The 26,561-nt window shown below is 34.8% G+C and overlaps 1 protein-coding gene across 5 annotated transcripts in view; it reads right to left on the minus strand.

Moving 5' to 3' along the window:
* Positions 1–4,405: 4,405 nt before the first annotated feature.
* The window catches only part of NOX4 (NADPH oxidase 4), a 135,788-nt gene continuing 113,632 nt past the window's right edge, over positions 4,406–26,561 (minus strand). For 4 of the 5 annotated variants that reach the window (XM_081241473.1, XM_081241475.1, XM_081241476.1 and 1 more), the window contains 5 exons: positions 24,452–24,571; positions 22,800–22,908; positions 18,459–18,527; positions 16,756–16,856; positions 4,406–6,565 (listed from right to left, as the gene is read on the minus strand). In XM_081241473.1, the coding sequence (XP_081097599.1) occupies positions 6,445–6,565; positions 16,756–16,856; positions 18,459–18,527; positions 22,800–22,908; positions 24,452–24,571 (520 nt within the window). In that variant the 3' untranslated portion in view covers positions 4,406–6,444. Of the gene's footprint in view, positions 6,566–7,519; positions 7,642–16,755; positions 16,857–18,458; positions 18,528–22,799; positions 22,909–24,451; positions 24,572–26,561 lie in introns of those variants that run through there. The other variant, XM_081241474.1, reaches the window with a different exon arrangement.

Here is a 26,561-nt window from a genome sequence, read left to right on the forward strand (position 1 = left end):
TCAAACCTTAAATAAGCAAGTAACTTAGAGCACCCTCCAGCAATTCCTAGCTCAACTGTCATAGATCAATACAGCTATCTCCAGCCACATTGGACCTGACCAAAAATAGTCAAGAGGAATTCAGAGGGCAGTTATACTGGACAAATGGGTGACTTTGTTTATGGAAATCTCAGAAGAACAAAGGGAGATAGTGGTGCCAGTTTGCCTGTGAGTACTTCTTTACTTGCCCTGAAAATACAAATACTAATTCTTTCAGTTACAATGGAGTGTGACTCAGAAAAGCCTGTGTTTTCACTCTCTTGGAGTAGCGTTTTATTTTGACTGTGCTATCAAAAAACTTATTAAGATTTGCTCAGGAAGTGTATCCTTCTTCATCACCCTTTCCTCCTCTTTCCCACGTTCTTGCCCTACTGCATCCCTGTAAGTTTAGCAGAGGTAAATATTATTCCTACTTTTATGCACATGGTCTAATACTTTCCAGGGGTAAAGGCTACAAGTCTTCTGATTTCTAACCCAGGATCCTGTTCACTCCACACATTGGAGGTAGCTGAATAAAATGATGAAACTGGCACACTCTCGGGAAGAACTGCCGCCAATTATTTCCACTTTTTAAAGTGCTTTCTATGTTTCCCAACTCTGAAATTAAATTAAATTTTAATTAAAAGAGAAGAACATGAAGGCAGTTTCCTGCTAACACCATTTGGCAAGCAGATAATCGCCATTTTTAAATACGGATGTAATTGTACCTAGTGGGTTGGTTACCCAGTTATGTGATTAAAGATGCCAAGCTGGCTCAAGAGCTGGTATTTTCCTGATCTGGATAGTCCCTGGGAGTTTCCAGAATAAACTGTGTAGCACATCTAATCATGGAGAGTGGAGTGCAACCCAGGTCACATTCCAACACATGTGTGGTAAGGTATTTTGCATTCCTTAAGGCTCAGCTGGAGAGGATACCCTGGAAGATTTAACTGCTTTCTCCCTAGCCAGTGGAGCAAGCAAGGCTCCCATTTTATGCCTTGTGGCTGTTTCTCACCAGTAAAATGAATTATATAGTCATCCTAAAATGATAAGTAGGTTCAGATGAATGTGCTGATATAGCTGAACAGATACACTGTTATGCTACAGCAGAGAGAATATCTTTCTCAGCGTCTGTGTTGTTAGGAAGATTTCATTCCCTGTGTGGAAGGATAAGCACTAAGAAATATGCCCTTGCAATGACAGAACATCAATGTGCAGTGTATGTAGCTGCAGCAGTGCATGGCAGCCTCCACTTCTTTATTGCCACATATACTAGAGCATTTATGTGGTGCTGGTTCTCACCTAAATATTGGGGTTGTCTCCAGGTCAACCAGTAGCTCATCAAACTCTAATTCTTATAGAAGCCGAATATAATTCTGATCAAAAGTAAAGCTTCTGCTAAAATTCTAGTAGCAATGAAAATGTGAAAGGATTCCTAAAAACAAACCAAACACTACATTCTTCACATTTTCCAAAACCAGAGTAATAGCTAGCTTTACCCACATTTGAGAATCTACATTATGAAAAAAAGCATAATCGTGTCCTGATCTGTTAAACAATTTCTATTTCTCTGACTCCCTTTTTTTCCTTCCTAGTTTTGCTCCTATGAGGCATTTCCTGCCCTTACAGATTCTTAAATGTCAGTATTAAGATACTGCATTAGGGCTTCCCTGGTGGCGCAGTGGTTGAGAGTCCGCCTGCAGATGTAGGGGACACGGGTTCGTGCCCCGGTCTGGGTAGATCCCACATGCCGCGGAGCGGCTGGGCCCGTGAGCCATGGCCACTGAGCCTGCGTGTCTGGAGCCTGTGCTCCACAATGGGAGAGGCCACAACGGTGATAGGCCTGCATGTCGCAAAAGAAAGGGAAAAAAAAAGATACTGCATTAACATTATTGGGGATTTTTCAACAGTGTAAAATACAATAAAAAATCTATTTTCAGATTCTATAAGCAAGAATATCAAACTTTTGTATAGGAGAAAATAAAAATTCTGTGTATTTGCTTCAAAAGAATAACTGGTGTGTGTTCTAAAACAACATTGCTTAACTGCTAATTTTAAGTGATTCACATGGCCTTTTTTCTCTTTTCCCTTAATGGACCTTTCTTTGCTAAGTATTGGAAGTCTGCTTCTTCTCTTTGCAAAACCTCATCTAGCTAGCTTTTGCAACTCTGTCCTTTGAGAATACTACAGAATGAAATAAAGAAGTTGGGGTAATGGAGGGGAGATTTAGACAGAAAGAAATGGCGAGTTCTCATTGTTCTGTGGTAGCTGAAGTAAATGTCGATCTCATTATGCTTGATTTCATTTATTTCTTGTCTCAAGAGTTTACAAAAAGTTGACTTTCTTCTCCTGAACAAGAAGCATGTTATGGTCATGTGAATAGTGAACAACGGTCATTTGTTTTAATATCAACATTTCCCTGGGTGGTTAGAAAGCTGGTGAGGTTATGACTTCTATCTATCAATTAATTTAAAATTACAATATTAGCATTTCTTAGAAACTATACTATTACATATTTCTCCACTACAAACTTCTGGAGAATATAATCCCTTTATCACAATTGTCATATTTTAAAAGTGATTATCTAGAAATAGGTTCTAATAAGCAAAACATATATGACTAACAAATTATAATCAGAAGATATACAGGGAAAATTTTCTGTATCTGAATCTGGAATTAACACTCATACTTTATTTTCCACGTAGCACTAAATAGAGTTTATAGGAGGTTCAAACTAACAGCTGTGACTTATCGATGTTTCTGTCACAGGGAGGGGGAAAGTCCTTTTCAGTAGCAGAGATTAGAAAAGCTGGACTCCAGTTTCCACACTGTGACAAACTCAGTGGATGACTTGAAGCAAGCTTCCATCTCCCTTTGGGTCTCAGATTCCTCAACTGCAAAATAAGAGTACTCCCAACTTCAGCGTTTTATGTTTCTATAATATAACCGGATATGAAAGTATCCTGGACAGCACAAGGAAAAGAATCTGTTTATCATGAGTAGCACTTTAAAATGTGTCTCATGGTTTGTTTAGAAAAATCTCTGTTCAGCTGAGTTTACCATCCTTAAGGAAAAAAGAAACAAATTTTTTTTTTGCTTAAAATTTTTTCTCCTTAATATAATGAACATTCTTTAGCACTAACATTATCTATTGATGACAACCATGGCCCGCTTACGTCTAGCAATCCTCTTTAACAATGACTTATAATTTAAATCCATTACCTGCTGTGAATGCTCCAAGTAAACACTGATTTGGGGGGTTACAAGTAACATGGACATATGGATTAAGTCAATTCAGCCTATGCTTTGTCTACATTGCTTTTATTTTTTTAAAATTTTTATTTATTTATTTATTTTTTGCGGTACGCGGGCCTCTCACCGCTGTGGCCTCTCCCGTTGCAGAGCACAGGCTCCAGACGCGCAGGCTCAGTGGCCATGGTTCACGGGCCTAGCCGCTCCGCGGCATGTGGGATCTTCCCAGACCGGGGCACGAACCCCTGCATCGGCAGGCGGACTCTCAACCACTGTGCCACGAGGTAAGCCCCATTGCTTTTATTTATTTATTTTTTTGTTTTAAGTGCTTGCACTATCACAATCACCCTACTGGCATTTGAAGTCACTAAATAAAAAAAAACTATCAGTCATTTTACTTTTAACTTGAATTTAAAAAAATAAAAAAACAAAAAAGTAAAAAAAAACCCAAGAACTCCAGAAAACAAGCCCTAAATGTATGTCTGGGGTGTGTGTGTATGTGAATCTGAGCTTAGTATTATTATTGATATGTAAAAACCACAGCATTCCCTTACATAAAACAGGAGACCCAAAAAAGATTAAAAACTGAATGGAAGATTCCATTGGATTCTTTGTTTTGGGGCATATAAAGAGAATTTCCTTTCCTTTGTCCATATAGTTCATGTCTTAGTAAAATCCTATAAAAAAAGGATAGTTTCATCCAAAACATCAGAGAACAGAAAGGCATAGGATAAAAAAAACCCACCTATAATGATGATTATTTGTTCTGAGTTTCTTAAAAAGGAATCCTTGCTTTTGGAGATTGTGGGCCCCCCAAAATTATATGTAATACTTTGTAGGTGTGTCATAGTATTCATTTTAATCGGGTTCTCAAAAATATACATTACTAAAAAGACTGCTAACTACTGACCTAGTCCAAATGAGAAGTCTTCCTCCCAGAGTGAGGAGCAATTGCCACAGTTACACCACTAGCCAGTGTCACTGACAGCCCCAGAACTGAGATCCTTAAGGCCACTCATGCTAGTGCACACTCAAATAAATTATGTTTCTTAAACTCGTGTCATCTTGTGAAGAAACTCTGCCTGCTTTATTTGTTGCAAATGTAAAGTCAGCTTATAGAGATTCCAAGGGTACCTTTTCAATTTTAACATTTATTGCCATTAAAATTACTGTTTTAAGATTGGTCTGACAAGAATTAGCCCCAAAGAAAGAATCCCTCAAAACAAAACAAAGCTCTCTTGTACATGCATGATGAAGTCTTAGTTTCATTCCTACTTACAGAAGCAAAAATTACCTATGTTTAACACTCAACGTTGGAACATCCACTAGAATTTAAAATAGGCAAAGAAGCTCATCTAGTATAGCAGACCTACTTGGAAAGATCATTCTTCTTGAAAAGCTTTCCACCAGTTTTACTAAAATGAGGTGTATTAATATAATCACATAAATAAATTATAATTAGTAAAGAGTGTTGCATATAAAGCCTGTACTAACTCAAGTTTCTTTTTACCAGTTTTTCCTGTTATGTGTTTTTATGAAAATTATTTTTATTTTATAAAGTGTTGCCAAGATGTACTGGTTATTAAATATGACTTCAGAGCTAAATCTGCAGGAACATTGCACATTTCCCATATCTTTTTCTGACTCACTTTCCTTCAAGAGAAGAAGAAAGAGTTCCAAGGAGAGGAAGAAATAGCTGTAAGTAATATGTTCATGGGCATTTAATGCTAGATGGTTTAACATGCTTGATTGCTACTGGTGAATCAGAGCTAAAAAATGACAGTAGCATCTATCATGTTATGTTATATCATGCAAAATTTTAACAAAGGCATGACAAGCTACACTGCTGATTTCAGCAATGTGCTATATTTGATAGCAATTGATAGATGTCTACAAAAGAAAATCACTAAATTGTAAAAATGCCTTAATTTTTAAGGTAGTGAATTATATTCTCTGAGCCGAGAATATAATGGCCAGGGAGCATAAACTGATAGGATCACAAGGCACAGTCCTAACAGTGACTTTAAACTCAGTAATTCTTTATCAGGACCCAGAATACCAGACAGTGCCACAATAATATTCTTGATTCTGCACTTAAATTTCAATAAGCAAATAAAGTATTGCCTCCTGTATAAAGACTAAAATATAGGTTTCCTATTCAGGGTTGTGACTACACTTTCAATGTCTCCAGCATAAACCAATGTGTGACAAAAGAGAGAGAAATTATATCTCCGTGACCTTGGCAGACATAACACCCTTTGGTCCTCAAAGTGCAAACTAAACAAAGCCCCTTAAGAGGCTATGATAAACTGCATTGGGAAAAAAAGTAAATAAAAATAATAGAGGCCAAAATGCTGAAAAAGGAAAAAGGTTATTAGTCTATATGTCCTTTTATAATTTATAGTAATGATATTTTCCTCATTAAAATGCAATAGTAATAGATTAAGTAAATTGAGGATAGAAAGGACCGATTAAATCATTGTGTCTAACACATGCCAAGGGAGGGCAGATTTCCCTAGACTAAGGAACAAAGAAGAAAGAAAAATATAAAAATAGGTATTATATCAACATCTGCAAAAGGTTCATTGAGCATAAAGTCTATGGATATTAAGTAGAGGTATTAGCATCAGTAGTGAGCAAGATTAGATACTAACACAAAGTACCCGTATCAATGGCGTCCTTGCTGTATTTTCAGACTTCTAGTATATTTACCTGGAGCTTTTCTGAATCAAAGCTTCTCTGTTTATACTCACATAGAAAATGTAATCTGAGTTTCAATGAATTTTTAATTTTGTTCAATCTTGCATTTGTTCAACCAAAAACAATTTAAAAAGGACCAAAGCTATCAGCCTCTCAGTGAGCAACACCTTACTAGGGATTTCTTGAATCTGCCATAAAAATCAACAGTGTGCATCTAATAGTTTTCTTTTAATTTGAGCAGTGAAAAGTGAATAATCACATCAAATATTCTTCAGGGCCTCTTTGGTTTCCAGATTAAACATGTAAAGTGACCTGTCATCTTGCCACATTCTCTGCATTTCCATTTTAAATAATCATAAATAAGAAAACCTTGCTACTCTTTGGCATGACACAGTTGTTTGATCCAGCTACATTTCAAAGTCTTAGAAATTGCACTCATTCCTTCTTTAGAGTCCTTGTTCATCTCAAAGGTTTTCAGCTGAAAGATTCTTTATTGTATTCAAATCTTGTCCCATATGAATTGTTTTGATTACTCAGTTTATGAAGAGTCTTAGAAATTGAATTAGGTCCACAGCAAAAAACACCAACTGTTTTCCTGGAAAGACAAAGGGAGAAAATGGAAAATCAGGTGGGAAATTAGGCAGAACATGACAAGAAGTATCTTTTAGTAGCATGTTTAAGGTGTTAACAAAGTTAATTTCTTGCTGCTTTGCATACAAATAATTTTCCAATTATTACCAAATATAAGTGACCACTAGGAAGATATTTTATTTACCTCATACTTTTCATGCCAGAGAGCAAGATCATTCAAAGAATATAACTATGAGCACATATTTGTTTATCAGACAGAGTGAGCAGTCTGCACGTCATTGATGAGGGCAGAAACGAAGTCAAGAGCAGCAACTGATAGATGTCAACTGCTCCACATTTGACATATGAATAGATTTCTATCCACCCTGGACCATATCAGTTCTTCTCATGCTAAATGTTTTACAGACATTTTTTCCCCCTAAAGATCCCATGGATTTTCATGGGAAGTGGTGAATAAGTGTAAAGAAAGGAAAGCTATTACCAATTTGAAAGGATAATTTTAAGTGACTAATTTATATCTACATTATAACAAAAAGCATACTAATCTGGATACATCTTCTTTTTTATTTATGTGCCACAATAATTGTAACAAATACCAAGCAGGTTTTATTATTTGCTATATTTGCTAACATAAAATTTTGGTAGATAAATTATACATATCCCTAACAAATAGAATAAATAAATCCCACAAAATGATTACTATTTCACATTGATTTCCTACAAAGTTTGTTGATTTGCATTGAATACTTCCTATGATATCAAAATGATTGACAATTCTTATTATATCTTGGACAAATACAGTATGTATTCATTATCTGAGAATAATTGTTGCTGAAAAAAAGACAGTGAATCCATTTAAATGGGTACCAAAATTTATAATAAATACTGAAAAAAGTTTTATTAAAACTTTTCACCTTAAAAATGAAACAAAGAACTACAAAATAAACTTTTACTTGCAGCCATGATGGAGAAATAGGGACTAGATTTACCCTCCTGCATTAAAAAAATAGGACAAAACAAATAACATATGAAACAATTATTTTCAGATACTGGACAACAGGCAGCACAGAAGTGTCATCCCTGAGAAAACAAGAAAAAACAAGGTGAGCCCGACAACTATCTCTTCTTGTTGCCTGAAGGCAATTTAGAAGCTGTAGCACAGAAGAGGGAAACTCATGCAGAGACTGGTGGTCTTACTGAGTTAAAGAGAAAAAGAATGGAGTTCACGAAGGCCAAAGCAGCTAGAACTTGATATCAAAAGAAAGAAGTTCTGGAGATCTGCAGAGGAGTATCCTCAAGTCTTTGGCTGAGTACTAATCTCCTCATGTGTTAGAGGAAACCATGTGAAACTGGGTAGAGAACTACCAAGGAGCAGTAGGTCAAACAACTCTGAGTTTACACAAGGCTGTCAACAACTTATATTCCCACAAGCCAAAATGGAAAGCTCCATATATAATACATTGGTAATGGATAATGTACTAAATTTATTACCTTATTTGCAAAGGGTAGGGAGGATGTTGGTAAAATTAGCCCAGATTGGAGGCTGCTCTGGACTCATACTGACAAAGCTTAAAAGCAAGCCTTGAAAAGATCAAACTGATGGACTTCCCTGGTAGCACAGTGGTTAAGAATCCACCTGTTAATACAGGGGACACGAGTTTGAGCCTTGGTCTGGGAAGATCCCACATGCTGTGGAGCAACTAAGCCCATGCACCACAACTACTGAGCCTGTGCTCTAGAGCCTGCGAGCCACAACTACTGAGCCTGTATGCCACAACTACTGAAGCCCGTGTGCCTAGAGCCCATGCTCCACAACCAGAGAAGTCACTGCAATGAGAAGCCTGCACACTTCAACGAAAAGTAACCCCCACTCGCCACAACTAGAGAAAGCCTGCACGTAGCAATGAAGACACAATGCAGCCAAAATAAATAATAAAATAAATAAATTTAAAAAGAAGAAAGATCAAACTGGACCCAAGTAACAAAACTGTATGCCAAAAACAATTCCAACAATATTGAAAAGAATAAATAAAAATTTGGAGTTTGATGTCTAAACTTCAAAGTGTATAGCATTTAATTAAAAATTATCAGGAATGTGTGTAGCAAGAAATTATGAACTATAACTAGAAGTGTTATGGGTTAACTTTTGTCTCCTTCCCCAAATTCATAGGTTGAAACTCTAACTCCCAGTATCCCAGAATGTGGCTGTATTTGGATATAGGGCATTTAAAGATGTAATTAAGATAGAGTGATGTTGTTAGGGTGGACCCTATTGCAATCCGACTAGTGTCTTTGTAAGAGGAGGAAATTAAAGAGACACTAGAGACACACATGCACAGATAAAAGACTGACCATGTGAAGAGGCAGCAAGAGGGTAGTCATCTGAAAGCTAAGGAGAGGCCTCAGAGGAAATCACCCTGCTAGCATCTTAATCTTAGACTTCTAGCCTTCAGAATAGTGAGAATATAAACTTCTATTGTTTAATCCATCAACCTGTGGGATTTTATTATGGAAGTCCTAGCAAACTAATACAAGAAGAAAGATAAGTCAATAGAAATGGGACGAGAATGACAGAAATGATGGAATTATTAGATAAGGTCACTGAAACAGTGATGAGAAACATGTTTCATATGTTCAAAGAAAAACATCGACATAATGAGAAAGGAAAAAAGACTTGTTAAAGGCCTAAGTGGAAATGCTAGAGATTAAATGCAATATTTAAAATGATAAATATATTGACGGGTTAACAGAAGAATAGGCACTGAAGAAGAAAAAATAAGTAAACTTGAAGATATAGCAGTAGAATATATCCAAATGGAAGCACACAGAGAACAAAAATTGGGCAGAAAAGTGAGAAGAGCCTCAAGGTCCTGTGGGACAATACCAACCAGTCTTTCATATATGTAATCATAGTCTCAACATAAAAGAAGACAGAGGGAAAGAGAAAAAAATATTTGAAGAAATAATTACCAAAATTTTTACAAATTTGATGGAAAAAAACCCAGATCCAACGATCTAATGAACTCCAAGGAGAATATGCACATGCACACACACACACACACACACACATAACAACATAAGGCAAGTTATAATAAAACTCTGGAAACCAGTTACAAAGAGAATAACACAAAAGCAGCTGACAGAGGGTGGGGGCAGAGACACACTATAAATAATAAATAGATGAAGGATAGACTTCTTGTCACAAACTATTTAAGTCTGAAGGCAATGAAGTGAAATCTTCAAAGTGCTGGAAGACAAAAAAAAAAAAAAGCAACTATTCTATATCAAGCAAATTCTATACCAAACAAAAATAACTTTCAAAATTGAAGATAGAATGTAAACTTTTCTAACAAAAGTTGAGGGAATTCGTCACCAGCAAACTAGCACTATAAGGTATATAAAGGGAATTCGTTGGGAAGGAGAATGAAATCAGATAGAAATATGAATCTTCCCAAAGCTATGAAGGACACCAAAATAGTGAATCTGTGAATAAATACACTGTATATTTTGCCTAATTTTTAATCTCTTTAAAATATAATTGATATTTAAAACAAAAGTAATAACAATACATTATGGAGTTTATAGTATATGTAGAAGAAAGATAAACAAGAACAACAGCCAAAGAGATGCAGGGTGAATGGAAGTACATGAGGTAGTATAATATTATTTGAAGAACACTGTGATAAGCTAATGGTGTACACCGTAAACCTAGAGCAATGCTTCTCCAATTTCAGCTTCATCAGCATCACCTAAGGCACTTCACAGACCACAGATAGCAAGGCCCTATTCCTAGATCCTCTGATTCAGCAGATCTTGGATATAGATCCAAGAATTTGGTTTTCCAACAAGTTGCCCGGTGATGCTAGTCCAAGGATTGCAACTTGGGAACCAATTCCTTAAAGAAATAACTAAAGTCAAACAGAGAGGTATGTCTAATATGTCACTTTAGGAGAAAAAGATGGAATCATAAAATAACACTAATTGAAAAGAAAGTAAAGAAAGCAAGAAAAAAGGAAAGAACAAATGAGATGAGTAGAAAGCAACAGTAAACTGTTGGACTGTAACTCAATCCATAGGAGCCAAGAAAACTCAATGAGGAAAAGATACTCTCTCCAATTCGTGATGTTGGGAAAACTGGATATTCACATGCAAAAGAATGGAACTGCACCTTATCTCACTCTACTCCCAAAAATTAACTCTAAAGGAAATAAAGACTTGAATATAAGACCTTAAACCATCAAATCTTAGAAGAAAACACAGAGGAAAAAATTCTTTGACAGTGGTCTTGGCAATAATTTCATGAAACTGACACCAAAAATACAAGCAACAAAAGCAAAAATAAATAAGTGGGACTACATCAAATTAAGAAGCTTCTACATAGCAAAAGAAATGATCAACAAAATGAAAAGGCAAGCTAGGGAATGGGAGAACATATTTGAAAACTACATATTTGATAAGGGGTTAATATGTAAAATATATAAGAAATTCATATAACTTGCTAGCAAAAAAAATAATAATAATCCAGTAAGAGGAAACTCTTTCAGCTTTTCACCATTGAGTAAGATATTAGCTGTGGGCTTATTATATAGGGCCTTTATTATGTTGAGGTATGTTCCCTCTATACTAACTTTTCAGAGAGTTTTTATCATAAATGGATGCTAAATTTTGTCAAAAGCTTTCTCTGCATCTATTGAGATGATCATATAATTTTTATTCTTCAGTCTGTTAATGTAGTGTATCACATTGGTTGATATAAAGATACTGAACCATCCTTGCAATGCCTTGGATAAATACCACTTGATGATGGTGTATGTTCCTTTTAATGTATTGTTGAATTTGGTTTGTGGTTCTGGGAAAACTGTACAGTTACATGTAAAAAGAATGAAATTAGAGGATTTTCTCACACCACATACAAAAAATATCTCAAATTAGATTAAAGACCTAAATATAAGAATGGAAACCATAAAACTCCTAGAAGGAAAAATAGGCAGAATGTTCTTTGACGTAAATCATAGCAATATGCTTTAGGATCTATATCCTAAGGCAAAGGAAACAAAAGTAGAAATACATAGGACCTAATTAAAGTGAAAAGCTTTTGCACAGCAAAGGATACCATCCACAAAATGAAAAGACAACCTATTGAATGGGAGAAAATAATTGCAAATGATATGACTGATAAGGGGTTAATATTCAAAATATATAAACAACTCATAAAACTCAATATCAAAAGAAAAACAAAAACAAACAACACAGTTAAAAAATAGGCAGAACAACTGAATAGACATTTTTACAATGTCTATTCAATTCATTTTTACATTTTAAATATTGGTGAGGTTGTGGAGAAAATGAAACCCTTGTATACCACTGGTGGGAATGTAAATTGGTATAACCAGTATGGGAAATAGTATGGAAGTATCTCAAAAAATTAAACTATCATATGATACAACAATCCCTCTACTGTGTATATATCCATAGGAAATGAAATCACTCTCTTGAAGTATTACCTGCACCCCTATTTTATTGCAACATTATCTAGAATAGTCAAGACATGGAAACAACCTTGGTGTCCATAGATGGATGAATGGACAAAGAAAATGCGGTGTGATGTGATACACACACACTGAAATATTATTCAGCCATAAAAAAGAAGAAAATCTTGTTATTTGCAACAACATGGATGAACCTTGAGGGCATCACGATTAGCACAATAAATCAGACAAAGAAAGACAAATGCTGTATGGTCTCACACATTTGTGGAATCTAAAAAACCAAAACTCACAGAAACACAGAGCAGATTGGCAGGTGCCAGAGGCAGATGGGGAAGGTAGGGGATGACTGAAGACTGACAAAGGGTTACAAACTTATAGTTACAAGAGGAATAAGTTCTAGGATGTAATGGACAGCATGGTGACTATAGTTAACAACACTTATTGTATATTTGAAAGTTGAGAAGACAGTAGATCTTAAAAGTTCTCATCACACAAACACAAAATTTGTAATTATTTGAGGTGATAGATATGTTAATTAACTTTATTGTGGTAGTCATTTTGCAACATATACATATCAAATTGTTATACTATATACAATATTATATGTCAGTTATTTTTCAACAAAGCTGGAAAAATGAAGAATATTTTTAATCTATGTAATGATAAAATGTAATTTATTTTGTAATGAATGCAGTATAATAGTAAGATGTAAATAGTTTAAACACTACAACTAAACCCTAGATCTAAAAAACTTCAAATTACATGTATCAAAAACTGATAGAACTGTAAAGACAGACAAATCTAGAATTATAGTTAATGACTTCAACACTCTTCTTTTGGAAATTGACAGAACAAGTAGACAGAAAATCAGTAAGTGTACTGAAGACTTAAATACCACTATCAACCAACTGGAACTGATTGATATTTATAGGGTATTCTACCCCCAAACAATGGAATACAAATTCATTTTTAGTGTCCATGGAATATTCACCAAGACAGACCATATTCTGGGCAGTAAAACAGGTCTCAATAAATTTTAAAGGACTGAAATAACAAGGAATATGTTTTCTTAAAACCCATTTGAACCAGAAATCAAGAACAAATACCCCTATATTTGGGAATTAAACAACATACTTCTACATAAACAATGGGTCAAAAAAGAATTCACATGGTACTTGTAAAAATATTTTGACCTATATAAAAATGAAAATAAAACATATCAAAATTTGTAGTATGTAGCTAAAGTGGTGTTTAGAGGAAAATTTATAGTATTAAACACTTTTATTATGAAAGAACAAAGATCTAAAATCAGTGACCTGTGGTTCCACCTTAAGTAACTAGTAAAAGAAGAGCTAATTAAACCCAAAGTGAGCAGAAGAAAGAAAATAATAAAAAAGTATGAAAATAAATTCTTACACTTAATAAAATTTAGGTTACTATCAAAACCAGAGCTAGAAACAATGGATTACTTAAAATGAATAAAACTGAACTACTGAATTTATACCACCAAAAATTAAAAAAGCCATAGTGCAGTTTTCATTAAGATGAAAAGGGAATGAGACATTTTGGCTGTCTGTATACAGTCTCTTTCAACACTGTATTATGACAATAAGATACCATTATTTTCTTTTTTGGCTTTCATAGGGCAAATATAGAGTTAGATTTTCAAATTTTGCAAATTTCCTAAAGGCTTATCTTAAATTCTTCATAATAATATCATTATTTTTAAAGCTCCGTATATGATCATTTTCTTTTTTACATTTTGTTTTCCAATTATTAACTAGTTTAACTCTAGGAGATCTTTGTTTGTGTAATTTGAGGAGTTCCCCAATGTCACTTTCACTAACAATGAAATCCTACAACTTTTAATTAACATTTGTAATTAATTTGCACTAATTTTCATTAGGTTGCTGCAATCCAACAATCATCTAGAGATTTATCTACAAAAACTCTGTAGAGATGGGTAGAGATAGACTTAGATGCTAGCACAGAATGTTGTTTGGGGGAAGATGTTGGGAACTAGTTCCAGAAATGTTCAACATATTGGTGAATATTTTCCTATTATACCGATACTCATTTTTCCATTCATTTTTAAAGTGTGTGATCTCATATAATGAAAGCTTATTCACACCTTAGGGATTATTCACTTCTTGTATTACAGATACAGAGGGTCGAGTGACTTGACCCAGGGACACAAGAGCAAATGTAAGAGACCAAACCTAGGTATCCTTAATCTGTTTTGTTTTTAAAACTCCATGTGGCAGTAAAATATAGATATATCTCAGACATCAATCCCAGAAGAGTTTTCCCTACTCCAAAGGCCATGTAAAGTTCTTTCTTTCTCCTTTTCCATGATGCATACATTCAACTAAGTTAAGGTATGATATGTATTTTTACTATAAATAACAGGAAACTGGATCTCAGGTATAATAAATAATTTTTAAAAAGACATACAAGGAAGGGATCACTCTCATACATGTGTGCAAATTAATATGCCTCTTCTCTATTTTTGTCTCTTTATATGCTCTCAGCAATTTATGTACCTGAAGTTAACCAAAATTTTACATCTAAAATGAAGTCTTCTATTTAAATAGTGCCTTTTTCCAGTTAACAAACCTTAAGACGTTGATCCATTCTTTTCCTAGCTATGCTACATAAAAATCCTTCAAAAAATAGTGCATTTGAGGTGCCTGCCCAGAGCAAATACATAAAATGAAAGTGTACAAAATGTCAACCATAGATGGTGCACACTTGCTCTTCTTAAATAAGCTTTGCTGTTTAAAGAAAATGAACAAACAACCAAATAAACATACAAAATCCCTCTCAATATGAACAGTATAACAAATGAGAACTCTTGAGAACTAACCAAAGAAACCAAAAATCCCAATGTAATTTCTTGCAAATGATCCTCTACTGTTTGGGGGTTTGGTTTCAGAATTGAGCAAAAACAAACAAGCAAAACAAAGAAACAAACTATCAAAGTTTTCAGCACTACTATGAAAACTAATAAAAGAATGCTTGTCAGAAGTCAGTTAAATGTCATTAAGGAGGAAGGAGTCTGTGGTGCATAGCAAGACCCAGGTGAGTATGACATGATGATCACATCTAAGGTGGATGATTTTGGAGAAAGAAGGGAAAGAAATATAACAAAAACTGGGTTGACTTTTTTCTTTATTGTATAGTTTACCTTTAACTAGGGCCCTGAATATTGCAAAGGACCTCTGCTTTCCAAGTAATGCTTTCCTCTTTAACCCAAATTACTTCATCAAGGGAAGGAAATCTAGGAGTGCTTTCAAACATGGTTGTAATCTGAATTACATGGGTCACTGTATTCCTTTTTAGACTTTGCTTCTGGGGCTTCACACCATGATTCCTAAAACAAAATCTCTGAAGATGAAGCCAAACGCCATGATGAATCCATGATTATTTCAGTAGATCATATTCATCCATAAATTTATAAATCGGGGCTTTAAAAAAACTCTCCATCTAATAAGCTGCCTCATTCATTTACAATCAAATACCCTTTTTATATTTATCAAAATGTATTTTTAAAATTATGAATTAATCAAATATATGTTAATAATTGTAGCATAATTCAATCTAGAAGAAAACGATGATCACTGGTGCCTTAGAGTCACAGGAAATTTTAAAAATTAATTCTTCTATTTATATACATTCTTATTGCAGGTGTGTTTAGTTTAGCAACAAAAGTATGATTAGTTCAAGTGTAAAATTATATTGAATTTTAATAAAATTCTGCAGGATAAACAGGATAGAAATACAAGTTCAACTAGACAAAAGAGTGATGTAAAATTTCTGATAGTGAAAGCTACAAAACATACAAATATACAAAGTTGGTATTAAGAAACTATGATATTTAGATTCCAGTAGATATGTTTAAAAGAGTTACATTAATTTTAAAATGTCAATATCTGCAGTATGTTAGAAATTATAGCCTTTGGGACTATTTAAACTTACGATGAAACTTTTTTGATGCCAACTTTAAAATGTGTGAGTGGGTATATGGTTTTCAAAATGCTTTTAAAATTCTTATAGACCATTGCCCTGCACTAAGATAATTTTACAGAAGACAAACAAGCTCCCTAGACTGTGCCCAAAATGAATGCTTTCCTTCAGCTGTATCGCTTCAGATCATAGACATATAGCCCATAATGCCAGAATTCTTTATAGAATTATAGCTTCAAAGAAAAAAATATGTTTGGAAATATTTCTGATTTAGAGACTGCATATTAAAGAGTTTTAAAAACTAACAGTTTTAAAAAAAGTATTCATTCTGGTAAAAAGCTACCAAAAATCTGACTTTTAAGTGCATTCACTGTTAGAACTACTTGAATAGCTCCCTCGCTTGCTAACGTGATTTAAAAAAACCTTCCCAATGATTACCTGACTTATGCTATTGGAATGAACACCCTTTATAATATGGATCTATGTAAATTTAAAAGTAGGTAGGAGAGTCTAGTTCATAAATAGACTATTTTTAAGCCAAATTTTAAGTATTTGGCATTACAGATGCTTGAGGTGGTTCCTGCCTTGCCTCCTCCTTTGGTAGTGATAATTGAGTGTTTAAGTGACTCTGTAATTTGTAAACCCATTACTAAGTAATCTTTAAAAACTTCATGTGATGACTTGGGAATATTTTAATTTGATCATTAGCCACATAAATTTTTTGAGGAATAGTACTTACCCTCTGTTATACTTTGCTATTTCATTAAACAGAAGTTTCCACCGAGGACGTCCAATAAAAAGTCTTGAATTCAGTGCTTGATATTTTTCTCCAATTATCTTCTGCCAAAAAGAAAGCACTATATTTTATATGACACAGAGTTGGACAAATAACCCATTTCTCTAACATCATCTTTGCTGGTGCTGTGGCTTCCTAACAAATTGCTGTGATATAAAGAATATAAGTATCATATGGCAACCTATTAGGTAAAGTCATTTAGAAGCATAATTTCCTCCCTCTTTCCTTTTAAAATCCATTACCTTCTTGAATGTCATTATTACAAATGGCTGATTTTCCTAGACTTCAGTTAGTTGCATCATTTTTAAGTAACTGCAGCGTTAAAGAATGCATTCTAATTGCCTACTCTCAGAAAAGGCGCAGCACATAAGCTTTATTGAAGCGTTTTTGTACTGCAAAGTTATCATATTTGGCTCATTATATGAGTAAAATACTATAAACTGTCACCATAAATTTGGGGAAATGATCCTGGGCATGATAGCCTAAAACAGAAGAGCTCAAATTTGGGATCTGTCAAGAAACAACTTCTAATGTACTGGTGCTTGCAATTAACAGACTATTAGATCTGAATTGGTGATAAAGAGAGTGAAGTGAGAAGAGAGGAGAAAGTGTCTGAGTCCCAGGCAGACAAACTGAGAACCAGATGTAATATATGCTCTGTACCTTAATTACAGCGAAACCATGAGGAATAATGATACTGACTTGCTTCATGAGAGTATAAAATAAAATGTTTTTACATACCAAGTAGGGTAGAAATCTGACTAAAAAATAGGTTTAGATTAGTTTCAAAGTAACTGACAAGCATTCATATTTTGTATTCAAACTATTATAGAAAATGTACGATGGAAAATACTACAATAAAACTTGTGAAAGCATTCATGCTCAGGTTTATACGGCTATACAGCTCTTCCGTGTTGTTTGTAAACAGTTTCTTCATCTATGATATGGGGATTGCAAAATCATTTACCTCTTGAATATGTTGGAATTACATGAGATAACATATATGAAATGCTCAGCACAGCGTCTAGCAGTGAAGTAAATAATGCGTGATGACTGTTACTTTATTTAGTTTCCCTTGAAGAGAAACGAGCTTAATTGTGTATGATCTTATCTTCTCTCGCCATATAAAACCTCCCCTCGGGGCTTCCCTGGTGGCGCAGTGGTTGAGAGTTCGCCTGCCGATGCAGGGGACACGGGTTCGTGCCCCGGTCCGGGAAGATCCCACATGCCACGGAGCGGCTGGGCCCGTGAGCCATGGTCGCTGAGCCTGCGCGTCTGGAGCCTGTCCTCCACAACGGCAGAGGCCACAACAGTGAGAGGCCCGCGTACTGCAAAAAAAAAACCCCAAAACCTCCCCTCGATGAACATAATCACAAGACTATTCGCTTATGTCCTCATATCTAGATGAGGCAACTGTGGAGAGAAGAGAGATGAACTAAAAGGTCTGTTCCAGCTCCCTGTGAAAGGGAGAATACGGTTGACTTCAAGGACAAGCTATGAGTTTGCTGGACACATTCCAAAACAGGCTTTCCTCTGGGAAACGTTTCTTCAAACCACCTGCAGAAATTTTCTTCCACACAGCCCCTACAGTAAATCTTCTATTCTCAAGAGGCTTGTTTAATTTACAATAACATTCAATCACATACCTGTAACCCATCTGTCTGACTGAGGTACAGCTGGATGTTGACATAGTCAGGTCTGTTCTCTTGCCAAAACTGACAGGACATAAAAATAAATAGACATTAAAATTTGTTCTGTATACACAGACTCTCTCCTATCCTAACATATGTGATTCTACGATTTGTTAAGATGTATCGTGTCTTATCACAGCTAACATCTATGAGCAAATGTACATATATACATACATATATATGTACCACAGACATGGCAGATTCTAACATTAATAACCTGTCACCTACTGGTTTAATTAGTTATGATGGAGGTAGTGGACAGGATTAGTCCTCTGTCATCTTCATAGATAGAAAATCAAACACACTAAATGTTATACTAATATTCCCCTAAATCCTCCCCAATTATTTCTTATTTTATTCCCTAAGAGCCTCTAAATTTTACTAAAAAGTTCACTCAGAAAGAATATGATTTTTTAAAAGTAAAAAGTGATATTTAATAGGCATGCTAGGAATCACAAAAAACAAAACAAACAAAACCTGGTTCCAGTTCCTACCTTCTTCCTATTCAGCACTGGTTTCCCTTGTATAAAAATGTATGAGGCAGCAAATATACCTGCCAAAATAAAATAGTCTGGAAAAGCTCTCAAACATTTTGAAATCTTGAAAAATAAACAGACAAAGAAAAATATCTGAAGAAAAATGAATTCAACAAAGGGGGTAAAAGGGTTTTGTCCCCATAGGCTTCCTTTTACCAGAAGGCAAAAATGAATCTGCTAATGACTCTGGCCTTGCTCTGACTCAATCCTGACTTCTGAAATCTACATTTAAAAAAAATATTCTTCTTCTTAAGGCCTCCTGAAATAAGGAGATGCTGAAAGATAAGGAAAAGGAGTCAAAAAGTAAAAAAAAAACAACAACAACAAAAAGTAGAAGAGAAGGAAGGAACACAATCACCATGGTGTGCTCTGGAGAAGAGAGATGAATATCTGATGTGTAGAACCTGAGGAAGGACTTAGAAGAGACCAGCACTTCTTCAACAGCCAAACTATTTCTTGAGCATCAGTGGGCGTAGTAGGTTTGCTGGAGATGGTATGGCTTTGCTGGACCTTATTGCAGCAAAAGGATCAATTGATTTCAAGTACTGTTTTTACAGAGTGTGAAAGTAATAATTTTTTAATGAATATATATTGGGACTCAAAAAAGAAGGTTCAGGAATGCAAAAGAAGTCACTTTGCAAATAGGGAGTAATTAAGTGAGGTTACATCACTCCTCTGGCACCCTTTATAATAGTAAGGGCACCTGGCAGGTGGCTAGAGACTTGTTTCTACTGCCATCTCTGTCTAACCTTGAGATTTCTAGGGAGTTACTCAACTTATAAAGGCCCCAGTTTCTTCATCAGGACAATCATAGAGTTGAATGACATTATCCTACAGGTTTCTTCCAGATCTAAAACTATACATTTTCTGACAGGTGGCAACTCTAAGTTATAAAATCCCAATAAAAACACATTTTACTTTTAAAGTGATAAGTGATGATTCTCTTATCATAATAGTCTTAAAATATAATCATTAAATTCCATACCACAGCTGCCTCAAGTTATACCCAAACACTAAAGTCATTTTAAGGCCCTTCAGGAATTGAATCAGGGTTTATGAATTTTAATTGTGAGGAAACAGGAATTTCCAGGTGCCAGTAATGGATAGCACCTCACAAAACACACGACTTGCATTGATTTTTGTCTTAAATGTCCACCAGGATGTTCCTCTGAAATCACCCCAATAACTCCTGCATCAATAACTGCTGTTTGGAAGTAAGATCATCTATACCATTTTTCTAGATTCCACATATATGCGTTAATATACGATATTTGTTTTTCTCTTAACTAATGAGAACATACTGTATAGCACAGGGAACTCTACTTAATGCACTGTGGTGACCTAAATGGGAAGGAAATCCAAAAAAGAGAGGATATATGTATATGTATAGCCGATTCATTTTGCTGTGCAGTAGAAACTAACACAACATTGTAAATCAACTATACTCCAATAAAAATTAATTTAAACAAAAAGAAAAAAAATAACGTGTTTGGTGCCCACAGCCTCCAGAGAAAAGTATGCAGACTTAAATAATGTATTTAATGATTTCAATGTCTCCATTTTAACTTATCTGTCATTGAAAACAAGCAATAGTATCTACTAAAGAAACACACACACACACACACACACACACACACACTGAACTTGGTAAATCAGTTGCAAACACAGAAAATAAAAAAAGACTTCTTTTTAACATCTTCCTCATAGGCAGGACCAGTGTTCATCCTCTTGATGTGAAAAATCGAAACAGGTATACAGAGGTGTGTGTAGAGATAATCATCACCACATTATTTACACTAGTTTTAAGCTTTTATATTATTTACTCTAAGGGTGAAGCATATCCACCAAAAAGTTTGAGAAGAAATCTTAAGATTGAACTACTTCGAATGTCCAGCCATTTATATATTTGTCTTTCCTTTATTCCTTTCCTGCCCTGCCACTTGCCTTATAAAGCATTTATTATTCAAATGTGCCTTTCCACATCTTGGATCAAATTATAGCCTTTTATTAAAAAAAAGTATATGCTCTCTATCAGTGCAAAACAATTTTTTTAAACTAGAAAAACAGGCAAAAGTAGAATTAGGAAATCCAAAAAGTAATACAAGTGGTTGGTAAGCACAGGGAGAGAAGTTCAGTCTTACTAGCATTCAGGGAAAACTACAGAGATGCCGCTGTTTAAGAGATGGATAGAAATTTGAAAGATTGGTGATATAATGTTTGGAATAAATTTCTCTTATATTCTTTGGTGGAAATGTAAATTGTTTTAGCCTCCTTGGGGGACACTTTTTTTAGTCTATATTAAAAATTTAAATTCATTCCCAAAGTCCTCAGAGCCTCCAACTCAGGAAGTCCATCCTCAGGCATTAACCTAGAAAAAATACCCACACATTTGAAAGTGGTGATGATGCTCTTCTTGAAAGATTTTTCTCCCTTACCTCAAGGACAGAACTACCTCTTGGTTTCCTACTACCTCACTGGCCACTCTGACCAATCTCCTTTACTGACTTATCACTCATCTTCTGCCCCTCTAGAAACTGCAGTACCCCGAGGCTTGGTATATTCACACACACTCTCAAGATGATCTACAATCATATAAGTATGCTCAAATCCATTCAATGGCTTCTCATCTCTCCCTTTTTTTTCCTCCTGATTTAGCAGGCCCTTGGTGAGCCCCAGAAATCTGCACTTTTTTTAAATTGTGGTAAAATATACATAGCATAAGACTGATCATTTTAACTGTTTTTTAAGTATACAGTTGATTAGCATTAAATACATTCACATTGTTGTGCAACCATCACCACCAATCCATTTTCAGAACTTCTTCATCTTCCCAATCTGAAACTCTGTGTCCATTAAACAGTAACTCCTCATTTGTCCTTCCTGGAAACCTGGCAACCACCACTCTACTTTTTGTCTCTAGGAATTAGACTACTCTAGGTGCCTTATATAAGAGGAATCACACAACAGTTGTCCTTTTGTGTCTGGTTAGATAGTAATAAGTTTATAGAAAGCAATGTGCAGAACAATACAAATAGTATGGTAGAATGTATAGAATGCTCGTGAGTTACATCTGGTTACAAAGATTGGGTGGGGATTTTGCTTCATGTGGATTATTATAAAAATCTGTAGCAAGATGCATATGTGTATTACTTGAATAACTTAAAAAATAAAGATAGATACATTAATAGATAAGTAACAGGTTACATGTAGGATAGAAGGAAATGCCTGTTTTCATCTCTGTAAGGAATAAAACTTAGAATCTGGGATTTTTGAAATTCTGTATACTGTGCCAAAAGTCTGCTGATGATCCAACTTGGAATATCAAAGGTGGAGATGAGATAAGAGATACTAGAACAAAGGATGAAAGGTGTAATAGTAATTGCCTGTTGATGTTTTCCTCTATCTGTCCTCTGTCACAATCTCATATGCATTCACATTTGCATGCATATGTATCCTATATGCATACATCACCAGCCATATGCATACATTTTTATGTTAAAACATTCCACGTTAAAACATGTTCTAGATATACACACAAATTCACAGAAACCAATATCTGAAAAGATGTGTACCAAATTATTAACAGATGTCACCTCCTTTTTTTTTTTTTAAGTTTAAGGGATTTTTTTCCCTCCTCACTACTTATCTGCCTATTTTCTGGTTTATTCTATAGTGAGCACTTATTACTTTTACAATTTGAAATAAAATAATTTATTTTAAATTTAGAAAGCTGCAAAAGTAAAAACAAACCTAATTTTACCTTGTTATACAACACACATAGTAAGTCTGCAAACCAACGGAAGGATTGGATGTCTCTGCACACCCAAATAAAATACAGTCTTCTAAGCCTGTATGGTTTCCAGTCATCCCTTTAAAATTAAAATAACATGATAGTGATTATGATGGCAAAAAAATTAAGAATCCCTATATAGTTGAAATTTTGCTTCTCATTAGTAAGCAACCTATAGAAAAAACAGTCATTTACATTCTAGCATCTGACATACCACTTACTTTAACTCCCAAATTTATTTAAAATGCAATATACTGACTCAAAGATATGATATACTCCATGAATTTAAGTGGTCATGCTTGTGGATATTATATGCATTTCCATTTGAAGGCAATAAACTAAACTCCTGGATTAGAATAATATCAGCTCTGCATCTCAGGAAAAGAAAGTTCTCTATTTTCAGTGAATTCTACCATTCAACAGGACTCCAATGGTCATCTTGCCCTGGTTTCCAGGCAAAATGAGCCAAAACCATTCCAGAAAGTTGGTTGTTTACCCCCTTCTTAATAATTGTTAAAGAAAGAGATTTCACAACCACCTACTATGTAATGCATTCTAGCAACTCACAATTCCAAGTCTGGATTCCTCCTTATAATTATGAAGTAGGCTTGAGGTTAAGAAAATATTCTTCCTTTTTTTAAACTTTAGGTGTCCAAATAACTTGCAAAACGTTTTCATAAACAATTTCTGGTTTGGAATATAGTTATTTTTTGAAGAACCTCCAAAAAGTCCCAAATTTATATCAAGTATTTAAAATGGAAATAGAATAGCATTCAAACACATCACTTCAACTTATTATTTCTTTTTTAGTACTTCATAAAACAAAATTTTAATGCAAATTGTGTTTTCTTTAAAAGTGAACAGAGTAGATTTTGTTTGTGGGTTTCATGATAATTACTGTCCATTAATTTTTGCTTATAATCCTAGAACTAAAATAACTGAATAAGTATATCCTGGTTAAGCAATCTTACCTTTGAAATTTTTATTCTTCAGTCTGTTACAAATTTGCTGAGTAACAGACCAAGGAATGATGTGCTCATTTGTCATCTCCTCAGAAAGGCTTTCCCTGACCATACTTCTAAAATAACCTGGGCCCTTTATTTCTATACCCCATTAATCTCTCTTCTCTTCATCATAGTTCTAATATTTTCTGAAGTAATGTTATGTATGAATTTTTCACTGGTTTATTTTCTTCCTGCCCCATTTGAATGTAAACTTTTTAAGGGCAGAGACTCTCTTTAGTCATTGCTGTATTACCAGAAACTATAAGATCAATCAGCACATAAGTGCTCAAAAATATTTGTTGACTAAATGCATTAGTAATGCCACTTGCCCCTGATGAGAAAGAAAAGAAACAGAGGCTGGTGGAATGACTTTAACAGAGGAAAAGGACAGAGGAATGCATAACTGTGATACTGACGTTATTCTACAAGAGAACACGCTGAAAGCCATAGACCACATATTGAGAATCACTCAGTTATTCCCCTTATCAGTCAGTAAATGGAGTTCCTTGAACAATAAGTAAAAGAATTCTGGAAGGAATTACTTCTTACTGAAAGAGAGCTGTCTGAAATATTGACAGTTCTCTACTTGGACTAACATAATGGATCAAAATGACATACAGCAGAGTGTTGAGTATTGATGCAAAAGGAGTTACTCCAATGCCTCCAGCCACGCAGAGGCTAACCTCATAGTTCAGTGAGTCTTCAAATGGACTTCCAAAGGGACCATCAATGTAGAGCCTGTGGAGAAGGCAGACAAAGGTGGAAAAAATGAAAATGAGTTAAATTAAATTTCTATACTATGTGCCAAACATGATAAAGCTAGTGTCTAGGTTTTGTGATGGCTCGGGCCTCATTTCATTGTTTCTCATAGTGATAAGCTTAAAGGAACAAGAAGTGTTGTTTATGAACTGTCAGTATTAACACAAGCACATCTGTTTCAAAGCATGGGTATTTTGAGGGAAACATTCATTTAAAGTGTAGGGAAATGTATATAGGACCATGATAGTTAGCTAAGGACTAGTTAAAGCTTTGATGTATTTTATTACTATATTGGACTAAATTAAAATATCTTGTTTTACTGTGTCTAAATTCAATAATAGTATTCACCATGGTAAAGACAGCAGCAGAAATATTTCCTGAAACGTTTACCATGTGAACAGAAAAGAAATTAACCCTGTACCTCTTCTTGCCCTGGTTAGGTTTATTAGTATAGAAATAGGCAGAGCACAACCTCAAAGGAATCTTTGATTACTCTACTTGTGATTGTATATTCAAATGTACATGTGTATGTGTGTGAAATCCTTCTTAACTACAATGGAACTTGAAAATCGTTCACTCAATATTCATCCTCCCATTCTTTCTTGCTTTTTTTTTTGATTGAAGTATAGTTGATTTACAATGTTGTGTTAGTTTACAGTATTTCAGTTATACATATATCTATTCTTTTTCAGATTATTTTCCCTTATAGGTTATTACAAAATATTGAATATAGTTCCCTGGGTTATACAGTAAGTCCTTGTTGGTTATCTACTTTATATATAATAGTGTGTATATGTTAATCCTAAGCTCCTAATTTATCCCTTCCCCCCTTCCCCTTTGGTAACCATAAGTTTGTTTTCTATGTCTGTGGGTCTATTTCTGTTTTGTAAATAAGTTCATTTGTATCATTTTTTTTTAGATTCCACATATAAGCAGTATCATATGATATTTGTCTTTGTCTGGCTTACTTCACTTAGTATGATAATCTCTAGGTCCACCCATGTTGTTATAAATGGCATTATTTCATTCTGAGCCATTATTCATGGCTAAGTAATAGTCCATTGTATATATATACCACAACTTCTTTATCCATTCATCTGTTGATGGACATTTAGGTCTCATTCTTGCTTAGTAACAAAACATTAACGTTATTCAGGGAAGCAAAGTGCCCAGCCAAAATACAACATTTCCCAGACTGTCTTGCATCTATTTCGGTTGTGTGACTGTTATGTCTAATGTGATATAAATGGAAGTGTAGTTAGGAAAACTGGAAGATTCCTTGAAGGAAGCTGTCTCAGTTGAAAGTTGCATCTCTATCCCTGTCCCCTTCTTTCCTCCTTCCTGGTGCCTGAAATGTTGACTTGATGGTCTAAACACTTATGATGACTACAAAATTGCCATACCCTCTATGGACTGACTAGTTCCAGATATCTTTATGTTAAAAAAAAAGACCCACATATATAAAACACTGCCATTTTAAAGCTTTTTTCCTATTACAAAAAAAAACTTTCTTAAAAAATAGTAACTGTCCAGGGCTTCCCTGGTGGCACAGTGGTTAAGAATCTGCCAGCCAATGCAGGAGACATGGGTTCGAGCCCTGGTCCGGGAAGATCCGGAGCAACTAAGCCCATCCACCACAACTACTGAGCCTTCTCTCTAGAGCCCACGAGCCACAACTACTGAGCCCGTGTGCCTACAGCCCGTGCTCTGCAACAAGAGAAGCCATCTCAATGAGAAGCCCACGCACCGCAACGTAGAGTAGCCCCTAATCGCCGCAACCAGAGAAAAGCCTGTGCGCAGCAACGAAGACCCAACATAGCCAAAAATAAAATAAATAAAAAATAAAAATTAAAAAGTTAAAATAAAAAATAAAATAAATCTAGCAATTTAATTTAAAAAAACAGTATATAAAGGTAAAAAAATAAATATTTTTTCTTACTTGGCATTAAGTGGATAATAAAACTGAATC

The sequence above is a fragment of the Mesoplodon bidens genome, assembly GCF_964165515.1.
Source record: "Mesoplodon bidens genome assembly, chromosome: 7".
Taxonomy (NCBI): Eukaryota; Metazoa; Chordata; class Mammalia; order Artiodactyla; family Ziphiidae; genus Mesoplodon; species Mesoplodon bidens.